General features: G+C 47.0%; 1 protein-coding gene across 1 annotated transcript in view; it reads right to left on the reverse strand.

Moving 5' to 3' along the window:
• Nucleotides 1–12,428, reverse strand: part of LOC139273939 (centromere protein J-like) — a 216,393-nt gene that overhangs the window by 123,075 nt on the left and 80,890 nt on the right. The window contains exons 5-6 of the mRNA XM_070891010.1: nucleotides 9,933–10,062; nucleotides 532–694 (exon numbers count right to left, since the gene is read on the reverse strand). Coding sequence (XP_070747111.1) covers nucleotides 532–694; nucleotides 9,933–10,062 — 293 coding nt within the window. The remainder of the gene's footprint in view (nucleotides 1–531; nucleotides 695–9,932; nucleotides 10,063–12,428) is intronic.

Genomic DNA, 12,428 nt, shown 5'->3' on the forward strand with positions numbered 1-12,428 from the left:
TGAAACATGGTTCCCGGTATGCCTCTGACGGTGAAAATAGACATATATGTGCTCTGCCTCATTAATGATTATCGGAATCAGTAGAAGAGGAGGCTGAAATTTGTCTTGAGCGATAGCACAAAATGGGCAATAGCGAATTGGCATCCTAATTTTCCATAATGGAAAAATAAATTGGGTGGAGTGTAAAACAGTGGATTGGGATGCCAATTCGCTATTGCCCAATTTGCCCTAGATGTATTTCACCCCCACCCCCACCCAACGCCCCCTCCCCGACCCCCACCCCCTCCCACACCCACCCACCCCCCCATTCACCCACCCAACCCCCTCCCCCCCCCCCCACCACACCTCCCCCACCCATCCCCACTACCCCTCTGCCCACCACCCACCCGCCCTCCCACACTTCCCCACCCCCCACCCCACCACCACCCACACCCACCGCCCCCCACCCCCACACCACCCCACCCACCCAAGATCTTTTCTTGGTTAGCACTGACTAAATAATATTTGTATTTTGCCAGGATTCTGACTTACCTCCATCTCTTCATGCTCTTTCTTATCAAGAGCAGCTTTGGCTGCTGAGTTTTTTTCAGACAGTCTCCTTTCTTTTTGTAGTTTCTTCATTTCCTCCTTCTTGTACTCCTCTAATTGAGCTATTTCTTCAGTCTTCTCATGTTCAAACTGATCCATCCGTTTTCTAGTGACAACAAAGTTACCGGTTCACATACATCAGTTATGTTATTACTGCTTCAGGGGTTGGTGAGACCCTGGGGCCAATCTTCCGCCAGCATTGCCCGAGCTCAAGTTGAGGGCAATGCAACCATATTTGCAAGTTCAGATCATTTTAATGGCCTTAATGCTACCCTGGCAAAGGAACATCCCTTGGAAGAGCTTTATTCCCCAAAGAAATTGGCCTCAGAGTTTTCTGGTTGCTGTCCAAAAGTTCTGCAATTTATTGTGGGCAGTATCATTTGTGGGATCAATGTCTCTCTCACCTACGGCACTGATCACATTACTGGTATGGTATAAGAGATTCATGTTCTCCTCATCCTCTCCACTCCAGGGACTTGAGCACAGAATCTAGGTTGACACACCAGTGCAGTACTGAGGAGTGCTGCACTATTGGAAGTGCTTTCGTTAAACCGAGGCCCTGTCTGCCCTCTCAGGTGGACATAAAAAATCCAATGGCAGTATTTTGAAGAAGATAGTTCTCCCCTTGTCCTGACCAATATTTATCCCTCAATCAACATCACTAAAAAACAGATTATCTGGTCATTATCACATTGCTGTTTGTGGAACCTTGCTGTGCGCAAATTGGCTGACACCTTTCCTACATTACAACAGTGACTACACTTCAAAAGTACAGATTTGTTGTAAAACACTTTAAAAGTGCTATATAAATGCAATTCTTTCTTTTTTTCTTTTTACTGAATTGGTAAAGCCATGAAGCCATTGGAAATAATCGAGCACATGCAGCAATTCATGGATTAAGCTATCATAGCCGGCATTGGAAAAAGTCCACAGATATGGTGATGGAACTGCTCTGCAGAAAGCTCCTAGATCTACCAAACATTCTGAAAAGCCTGTATTACTCACATCGTTAACTTTAAATTACCAATGCCTTTTAAAAACTACTGACTGTTGACAAGTCCGGACTTGTTTGATGCTGGCAACCTTTTGCATTACTTGTGCATGAAACACAGGGGGATGGTATGTAGGTACAACAAGTGATCAGGGAGGCCAATGGAATCTTGGCCTTTATTGCAAAGGGGATGGAGTATAAAAACAGGGAAGTCTTGCTACATTTTTACAGGGTATTGGTGAGACCACACCTGGAATACTGCGTGCAGTTTTGGTTTCCATATTTACGAAAGGATATACTTGCTTTGGAGACAGTTCAGAGAAGGTTCACTAGGTTGATCCTGGGGATGAAGGGGTTGACTTATGAGGAAAGGTTGAGTAGGTTGGGCCTCTACTCATTCGAATTCAGAAGAGGTGATCTTATAGAAATGTATAAGATTATGAGGGGGCTTGACAAGGTGGATGCAGAGAGGATGTTTCCACTGGTGGGGGAGATTAGATCTAGAGGGCATGATCTTAGAATAAGGGGCCACCCATTTAGAACTATGAGGAGAAATTTCTTCTCTCAGAGGGTTGTGAATCTGTGGAATTTGCTGCCTCAGAGAGCTGTGGAAGCCGCGACATTAAATGAATTTAAGACAGAAATAGACAGTTTCTTAAACGATAAGGGGATAAGGGGTTATGGGGAGTGGGCAGGGAAGTGGAGCCGAGTCCATGATCAGATCAGCCATGATCTTATTGAATGGCGGAGCAGGCTCGAGGAGACTTATGACCTACTCCTGTTCCTATTTCTTATGTTCTTGTGTTCTTATGGTTTCAGTAACTTAAAATGCTTCTATTTACCAGCCAAAAATGAGTAAATAAACAAACCTGAACACAATCAGGCATAAGCAGATAACTATACAGTAATTGCAATGCCCAGGAAAGCAATCCATTTGAGTATTAAGTCTAGGTCAGTTCATGAAATGGTGATGGGAATATACCAAACATTCAGGATAAACAGAGTTAGGTACACTGCAGTAAACTATTCACTTCAAAAACTCTTTATTTTTGCCACTTGGTCCATATGAAAGAGGGATACCATCAAGAATCCTTTTAAAACAAACCATACAAAATAGTAGTAGGGACTTCAACCTATTTTTATTTTTCTAAATCTATCTCTGTTTTTTTTTTACTGACAATGTGAAAAGTGAAATTAAAGGCGAAGAATTTCAAGTGGAACCTCAACTGCCCTCAAACATCGCCACAGACATAAGAAGGGCCAGGGCCGGGAGGAGGGAATTCTCAGTGGGAATTTCCTTGGCAGCACCTCTGGATGTTGGGATGAACTTGTTGTACTTGTCATTGGAGCGGCAGAAGTAGAGCCCACCTGGGTTTGTGGACCTCCTCTCCTCTCTGCATTAGAAAGATGAGAGAGATCACAGTGTCCTCTTGGTTACAATGTTGAAATAAAAGCACCACAAAGAAAATATTCCAATCCAACCTTTTACATCTATCCCTCCTATATCAAGAAGTCAACTCATCACCCTTATGCATTCCTTTAGTGACTGTCCTACTGATGTCAGGTAGTGCTACCCTAGTGGCTGCAGCATGGCTGGTGGAAGGTGGAAGGCTCCTGACTTTCAGCAGCGGATACTGCAAATGGCCTTGCTGGTTGACCTTGAGGAGCTGGTGACTGGGAGTGTGAAATCAAGTGACGACGTTTTTTCTTCTTCACGCTCCTCTCCCTCTTCTTGGTCAACCACTGGCTGGGCAGGCTACAATTCTTGGGTGTGTAAAATGAGGAAGGCACAAGGGTGGAGTTGTGGTGAGGGGAGGGCGGGAAAGCAAGAGGTGCATATGAAAAGGAGGATAAAGTATAATAAAGTAAAGAGGTTACCAGCATCTTGTATCCTTTCAGCCCCACCGCTTGCCAAGGGCTTAGCCATGCCTCTGCCAAGAATGGCCTGCAATGTCTCCTCCAAGGGGGTGAGGTGAGGCTAGGAATGGGAGATGTGCCTCGTGATTGGTACAGATTGTTGATATGCGAGTGATTGGGGTGGCTGGGCAGTAGTCGTAGACTGAGAAGTGTGTGAGGCTAGTGATACAGCTGGTAGGAAATGGCTTTTAAAGATGCATTCACTGACCTTGAACAGTGGTCTGAGGTCATGAAGCTTCTTTGGCCATTGGAACCAGGTGGTGGGGGTGACACTTCTGGCAGTTACGGCCTCAGTGATGTGGTCCCAGATTGTTCTTTCTGGAGGGTCTCCTGGCCCCTGTGGGTGCAGGACCTGTCTTGTAGTATTGAGTTCCTGCACAAAGCTGGAGCGCTGCATGCGAGACCCTGGATGCTCCTTTCCTGCATCACTTTTCCCATTTTTTGAGGTGCGGAAGGGAATTCAGCTTTAAGAGCTGAAGACTCCCAGTTGAGGCAGTAGAGCTTAAAGGCTGAAAAATGCTTTTTTAAACTTTATTTTTATTTTCATCAGTTCAGAAGGCATTGCCCTTTTAAGCAAATGACAATGCACTGCCCTTTTTATATCCCACAATGCCAGGAGAACTCATAGCCATGCTTCAAGAGGCTGTTGGAAGGTGCAACACGGCTTCTGGATGCCACATTTAGCACTGATGCCTGGACTAACACCACCAGGAGGGCGTTACATGGTGAGTTTAGCGCTGGGCTAAAAGCATTTAGTCCCCAGTGCGAATTCTTCTCTCCTACCGGCACGACCATTTTCATCGGCCAATAACCCGCGGTGACACCGGCAACTTTTGTGTAGCAGTCCAATTTCTAAGCCAAAGGGATTACATTCTAACAACAGAGGACAAAGTTAGTCGGTGACCAAGATCTATCAGAAATGTTTACAAGGCCTGACAGGATATTTTTGAACTTTTAATGGATCTTCTCTGAAAATTGCTCATAATAATCAAATAATCTATGATTTGCATGAAATGTTCCATAAATGTGTCCATATAATTTTTATTATGCACCAACACATAATCGTGTGTGCAGTACCAATGCAGTAGCCAAATGGGTAAATGTGCGTATGCACTCAATCTACCATCCACTCTCTTCATAGAACAAAGAGAACTGAGTCAACAACCAGCTGCACTGCATGAACACAAAACACCTGAGAAACCAACCATTATTTCCCCCAACTTGAAGCAGGCACCAACATAAATAAGCACACTTCAGAAGATGTTGATACCACGGAAGATGAGGGAGCTCAGGATGAGGGTGAGGTTAAAAAAGAGGGCATCAGTCGTGATGGTTAATGAGGGATCAGCTGGTACAGGACAAGGGTCCAGCAAGCTGCATTCCCCTATTGAGTTGCATGGGGACATAGCGGCCTTGATTTCATACGGAGGTTTGTTACAGCAGTAGGACTGTAATAAAGAGTCATACGCCTTCTTGCACATAACATTGGGAGGTGGTCTGAGTAGTTTGGAGCAGTTCCACAACCACATAACCATTGCTCATGAATGATATACTGAAATAACAGTTGCCTACCATTGAACACATGCCAACAGCATCTGCAGTAAAAAACGCAGCTACCAAAGTCACATGCTTGCACTACTGCTGTGGAAGCTTTGGGATCAAATCATTTCACTTTAACAAGTGTGGAGTGGAATCTGCATTTTTGCTTACTAAGATGTATTTGTTATGTATGTAAACAATGTAACTGTGTAAGACTTGCCACCAGAGGGCGCAACTGTAGGAGTCCCAAGGGTCACCTGCACACCTCGTGCAAGGGAGTATAAAAGGTTGTCTGCCATGCTGCTTGGGCACTCTGGAGTTGCATTACAGAGACTAAGATCACAACAGTTTTAGCTCACAGTACTCAGTCTTGTGGAGTTCTTCCATACTTAACAATTGGCAATGAGTAACAGATTACGAACTTTCACGCGGTCATGGCTGCCGTTGGTAGTTTAGAGAGATTTGTAGAGGGTGATGATTGGGAAGCCTTCGTTGAGCGTCTCGACCAGTACTTTGTGGCCACGAGCTGGATGGTGATGATAAAGTGATCAAGTACAGGGCGATTCTCCTCACCGTGTGTGGGTCCACAGTATACGGCCTCATCAAGAATCTGCTAGCACCGGAGAGACCAGTGAAGAAAACATATACAGAGTTGTGTACGCTGGTTCGGAACCACCTCAAGCCGAAGGAGAGCGTCTTAATGGCCAGATATCGCTTCTACACGCACCATCGTTCCGAGGGCCAGGACGTGAAGAGTTATGTCGCCGACCTGAGATGCCTTGTGGGAACTTGCGAATTTGCTGGATTTTGGGGGGAAATGCTGCGGGGCTTTTTTGTGCTTGGCATCGGCCACGAGGTCATTCTTCACCAGCTGCTGTCCACCGAATCCCTAGACCTGAGCAAGGCGATCACGATAGTCCAGGCATTCATATCCACGAGCGATAATACAAGACAGATATCTTCCCAGCATCGAAGCTCACTGGCAAGTACTGTGCATAAAATAACATCGCTAGCAGACAGAACTGCATATGGCAGGGCCTACACGTCTGCAGCTGCAAGACCTAGGATGACTCAGAGTCCGCCATCGGGCGTGAATGCAAATCCATTAGCACCATGTTGGCGCTACGGGGGTAATCATCGAGCCCATCAATGTCGATTCAAGCACTACAAGCAAAGGCTGCGAAACAATGGGGCACCTCCAGCGAATGTGCAAGAGTGCTGCGACTCACCACGTGGCAGAGTCGGCAGAGGGGAATCAAGGGGTATGGTGAGAAAGCAGGAATGGGGTACTGAAGTTGCATGTTCAGCCATGAACTCATTGAATGGCGGTGCAGGCTAGAAGGGCCGAATGGCCTACTCCTGCACCTATTTTCTATGTTTCTATGTTTCTATCCGGCGCAGATCACACAGAACAAACAAGAGAGGCGACTCAACCCGAGGAAGAAGTGTATGCGGTACACACCTTCACCACCAAGAGCCCTCCTATCATGCTGAAAGTCAAATTGAACAGCATTCCGGTATCAATGGAGTTGGGCACGGGGCAAGTCAGCCAATTATGAGCCAAAAGGCTTTTGAGAAACTGTGGGGCAACAAGGCACAAAGGCCCAAACTGAGCCCGATTCAGACAAAGCTGCGCACCTGCGCCAAAGAGCTCATACCAGTCATTGGCAGTGTGGCAGTTAAGGTATCGTACGGTGCAGCTGTGTATGATTTATCACTGTGGATTGTACCAGGCGATGGCCCAACACTATTCAGCAGAAGCTGGCTGGGAAATATTCGATGGAACTGGGACAACATCAAAGCACTATCTTCAGTGGATGATGCCTCGTGTGCCCAAGTGCTGAGCAAGTTTCAGTCGCTATTTGAACCAGGCATCAGCAACTTCACAGTCGTCAAGGTGCAGATCCATCTAGTCCCCAAGGCAAGGCCCGTTCATCACAAGGCTCAAGTGGTTCCAGATATGATGAGGGAGAAAGTCGAGATCGAACTGGACAGACGTCAACGAGAGGGAATCATATTGCCAGTCGAGTTCAACGAGTGGGCCAGTCCGATTGTTCCGGTGTTGAAAAGCGTTGGCACGGTCAGAATCTGTGGAGACTACAAGGTAACGATCAACCGAGTCTCGTTACTAGACCAGTACCCGCTACCCAAGGCGGATGACCTGTTCGCAATGTTAGCGGGGGGGGGGAAGTCGTTCACCAAGTTGGACCTAACCTCCGCCTACATGACACAGGAGCTGGCTGAATCTTCAAAAAGATTGCCGTGTATCAACACGCACAAACTGTTTATATACCACAGGTGCCCTTTTGGGATTTGCTCGGCTGCTGCCATCTTCCAGAGGAATATGGAGAGTCTGTTGAAATCGGTTCCGCGCACCGTTGTGTTTCAAGACGACATCCTGACCACCGGTCGTGACATCACCGAACACCTGCACAACCTGGAAGAGGTTCTAAGTCGACAAGACAGAGTGGGACTCAGGCTGAAATGCTCAAAGTATGTTTTCTTGGTGCCAGAGGTCGAATTTTTGGGGAGAAAGATTACAGCAGACTGCATCAGACCCACGGACTCAAAGACAGAGGCCATCAAGAATGCACCCAGACCACGGAGCTGCGTTCATTCCTGGGACTCAACTATTTTGATAACTTTCTACCCAGGTTAAGCACTTTGCTGGAACCATTGCACATGTTGCAACGTAAGGGTGACGATTGGGTTTTGGGTAAATCTCAAGAGACAGCCTTTGAGAAGGCCAGAAACCTATTTTGTTCTAATATGTTACTTGTACCGTATGACCCGTGTAAACGATTAGTGCTAGCTTGTGATGCATCTTCGTATGGGGTCGGCTGTGTGTTACAGCAAACCAATGTATCGAGCAAACTTCAACTGGTTGCATAGGCTTCTAGAAGTCTGTCTAAGGCTGAAAGAGCCTACAGTATGGTCGAGAAAGAGGCGTTAGCATGTGTATATGGGGTTAAGAAAATGCACCAATACCTATTTGGACTTCGGTTTGAGCTTGAAACCGACCACAAACCACTCATTTTGCTGTTTTCAGGAAGCAAAGATATAAACACCAATGCTTTGTCCCACATCCAAAGATGGGCACTAATATTGTCTGCCTATGACTATGTTATCCGCCACAGACCAGGCACAGAGAACTGTGCTGATGCCCTCAGTCGGCTACCATTGCCCACTACCGGGGTGGAAATGGCGCAGACTTGCTTCTGGTCATGGATGCTTTTGAGAGCGAGAGGTCACCCGTCACTGCTCGCCAGATCAGGACCTGGACCAGCCAGGATCCTGTGCTATCACTTGTAAAAAGTTACATCCTCAATGGGAGCTGGTCGGCTGTTCCCCGGGAAGTGCAAGATGAAATTAAGCCGTTTCACCGATGCAAAGATGAAATATCCATCCAGTCAGATTATCTCTTATGGGGTAATCGCGTGGTTTTGCCAAAAAAAGGCAGGGAAACATTTATACGTGACCTACACAATACCCGCCCAGGCATAGTCATGATGAAGGCTACAGCCAGGTCGCATGTTTGGTGGCCCAGCATTGACTCAGACTTAGAGTCATGCGTACACCAGCGCAACACGTGTTCACAACAGAGCAATGCACCAAGGGAGGCTCCATTGAGTCTGTGGTCATGGCTCTCCAAACCATGGTCCAGGATCCACATAGATTTTGCTGGCCCCTTTCTCGAAAAGATGTTTTTAGTTGTAGTGGACGCTTACTCTAAATGGATTGAATGTGTAATCATGACATCCAGCACATCCACTGCCACCATTGAAAGCCTCCGGACTATGTTCGCCACCCATGGCTTGCCCGACGTCCTTGTCAGTGACAATGGACCATGTTTCACCAGCTCGGAATTCAACGAGTTTATGACCCGCAATGGCATCAAGCATGTCAGGTCTGCCCCGTTTAAGCCTGCATCCAACGGTCAAGTGGAACGGGCAGTCCAAACTATCAAGCAGAGCTTGAAACACGTGACGGAAGGTTCCTTGCAGACCTGCTTACCTCGGATTCTGCTCAGCTACAGGATGCGACCTCACTGGCTCACTGGAGGTCCCCCTGCAGAATTGTTAATGAAGAGAGCACTCAAAACCAGGCTTTCCCTAACGCACCCGGATCTAAATGATCATGTGGAAACCCGGCGTCATCGGCAAAACATGTACCACGATAGCGCGGCTGTATTGCGTGACATTGATGTTAACGACCCTGTGTTTGTCCTCAATTACTGTCATGGTCCTAAATGGGTCACTGGCACTGTCTTGGCCAAGGAGGGGAAGAGAGTGTTTATAGTCAAACTACTGAATGGACAAACGTGCAGAAAGCATTTGGATCAGACCAAACTGCGGTTCACCGACAACCAGGAACAACCTGAAGAGGACATCACCATCATCGATCCACCAACACACACCCAACCAGCAATCGACCTCGCTGTCAATCAAGAGGATGAACCCAGCATTCCCAACAGTCCTGTCAGACCAGCCACGTTGCAGTGCAGCAATGGTCCGACCAACTCACCCATGCCAGAGTTTGAACTCAGACGATCAACCAGGGAGCGTAGGGCCCCGGATCGTCTCAACTTGCAAATAATTTGTATCAAAGATTTTGGGGGCGGGGAAGGGGGCAGTGATGTTATGTAAACATTGTAACTGTGTAAGACTTGCCACCAGAGGGCGCAACTGTTGGAGGCCCAAGGGTCACCTGCACACCTCGTGCAGGGGAGTATAAAAAGTTGTCTGCCATGCTGCTTGAGCACTCTGGAGTTGCATTAAAGAGACTAAGGTCATATCAGTTTTAGCTCACAGTCCTCAGTCTTGTGGAGTTCTTCCATACTTAATAGTATTAGCACAGAAACCTCTAAACAGAACATGAACATGGCTTTGAGACTCACTTGAGATTTTCCATGGCTAACTCATGCTTCTCCTTTAGTTTGCCTAATGCGATATTTTCTGCTTTGAATCGATCAATTTCTGTTTCCAGTTGTAAAAGTTTGCCTTGGAGCTGTCTGGATTGAGCATCATCTGTGTGATTTAAAACAATACAAAGATGGTTTAAAACTACCATTCCTTTCTTTACTGCACATAATAATAACTTCAAATGATTTATTGGTACCTGTTTACTATTTTTATTTTAAAAATAGCAACCATCATCATAACACGGTACTTAAAAAAACAATGTGTGTGTATTTGGTACAAATTGGTGGCTTCAACCTCCAGAAAGCCTTCACTGTGGGGGGACAATAGAGTTATAGCCTGATAAATTTGCATAGGCAGTTTCCATTAGAGGGCCGGAATCTTCCCAGCCCTGCGAATGTGGGTTTGGAGGTGGGCCCGCTGTCAAAATAGCCCTGTTTGACAGCGGGTCGAGGTCCGCACTGGACCCGCCTCCATGTCAGTTTCTCAAGTGCGGGATCTGCATGCAGATTGCAGACTCGACAGTAAGCGGTGGGCCAGTCAATTAAGATGCTTAACAAATACTTTGAAGGTATTTAGAAGGATTTTAAGAGGCACATCATTTTACCAAGTTTTTGACGAGTTTAACCTCCCTCGGCGAACATATCAGGTAAGTGTATTGGATTCTCAATGACTCTCTATTGCTTTGACTAGTTGACAGCTGCAGAAGTGGTACGAAAGCTACCAGTTCACAGCCGTTCACTTCCTATGTCATAAGCTGAAGCCTTCGAGATTTGGAAGACACTTTTGAGCTGTACGCAGTTTGGAAGTGTTTGCATTGAACTGTCACCTCCTTGGAGCAAGCTCTCTCAACATTGACAGATCGTTTCTGTTATCTCAACCTCACCTGCCATCTATTCCAGCAGCATCGGTGCCCTTGACAAAATCTCACATTAGTCCTCAGAATCCCACCACGATCAGCCCCAACACCAATATCACTAAACACACCAGCATCACCAACAACAACACCAACCTTCTCCGCAATCACCTGATGCTGCACAGGACACAGGGCATCAGCACCCGATCACACTGCTGCCTGGAACCCCAGGGATGGCTTTACCATGGCCAGATTTACTTCACTTGATGCTGTCACATGATAAGAACATAAGAAATAGGAACAGGAGTAGGCTATACTGTTCCTCGAACCTGCTCCAACCTTCAATAAGATCATGGCTGGTCTGATCATGGACGCAGCTCCACTTCCCTGCCCGCTCTCCATAACCCCTTATCCCCTTAGCGTTTAAGAAACTGTCTATTTCTGCCAAAGTTATTCAATATCCCAGCTTTCACAGCTCTCTGAGGCAGCGAATTCTACAGATTTACAACCCTCTGAGAGAAGAAATTTCTCCTCATCTCAGTTTTAAATGGGCGGCCCCTTATTCTAAGATCATGTCCTCTAATTCTAGTCTCCTGTTGTGTTCCTAACATAGATGAGACTGCGCACAGGGAGGTTAAAGTAACGGTGACCTCAGTCTTTATTAAGACACTCCAGAGTCAGGAACAGGCCTTAGGGCCGGCTTATACACAGTGCTCCCAAGTGATGCTGGGATCCGTTGGGACTTCAGGAGTTGCACTCGCTGGTGGCGGAACATGAGAGTGCATGCTTTACAGATACACAACATCACTCCCCCCCCCCCCCCCCAAATCCAAAGTGAAAACTATTTACAAGATGAGGCGGTCGGGAGCCTTTCTTTCCCTGGTGGACCGCCTTGGTACAAATGTCTGTACTAGTGAGTTGGTTGTGCCTTCGCTTGGCTGACATGTTGTTGGCCCTGCAGGGCTGCTAGGTGAGCCTGGCCTTGCTGGGCTGTTCGGCGTGATGGGTTCGATTTCCTGGTCCGAGGTGGTGTCATTGATCGTTTGGGTGTGTGTTGTGGGCTCGGAAAAGGTGGTGTCTGCTGTGGGTTGTTCAGGGCAGTCTGTGAACCACAGTCTCATTTGGTCCAGGTGCTTTCTGCAAATTTGTCCATTGTCTAGTTTGACTATAAACATCCTACTGCCTTCTTTAGCTATCACCGTGCCCGCTTGAGAACATGTCCATAGATTAGCACATACACAGGGTCATTCAGATCAATTTACCGTGACACAATGATGCGACCATCGTTTACATTTTGTTGCTGCCGCCTGCTCTCTACCTGATCATGCAGGTTGGGGTGAACCAGCGAGAGTCTGGTTTTAAGTGTCCTTTTCATGAGTAGCTCAGCCGGGGGCACCCGTGAGCAAGTGGGGTCTCGTGCAGTAGCTGAGCAGTACTCGGGACAGGCGGGTTTGGAGTGAGCCCTCTGTGACTCGTTTAAGGCTCTGTTTGATTGTTTGTACTGCCCACTCTGCCTGCCCATTGGAGTCTGGTTTAAATGGGGCCAAGGTGACATGTTTGACCCCATTGCGGGTCATGAATTATTTAAATTCGGCACTGGTGAAACATGGCCCGTTGT

Source organism: Pristiophorus japonicus, chromosome 9 (genome assembly GCF_044704955.1).
Source record: "Pristiophorus japonicus isolate sPriJap1 chromosome 9, sPriJap1.hap1, whole genome shotgun sequence".
In the NCBI taxonomy this organism is placed as follows: Eukaryota; Metazoa; Chordata; class Chondrichthyes; family Pristiophoridae; genus Pristiophorus; species Pristiophorus japonicus.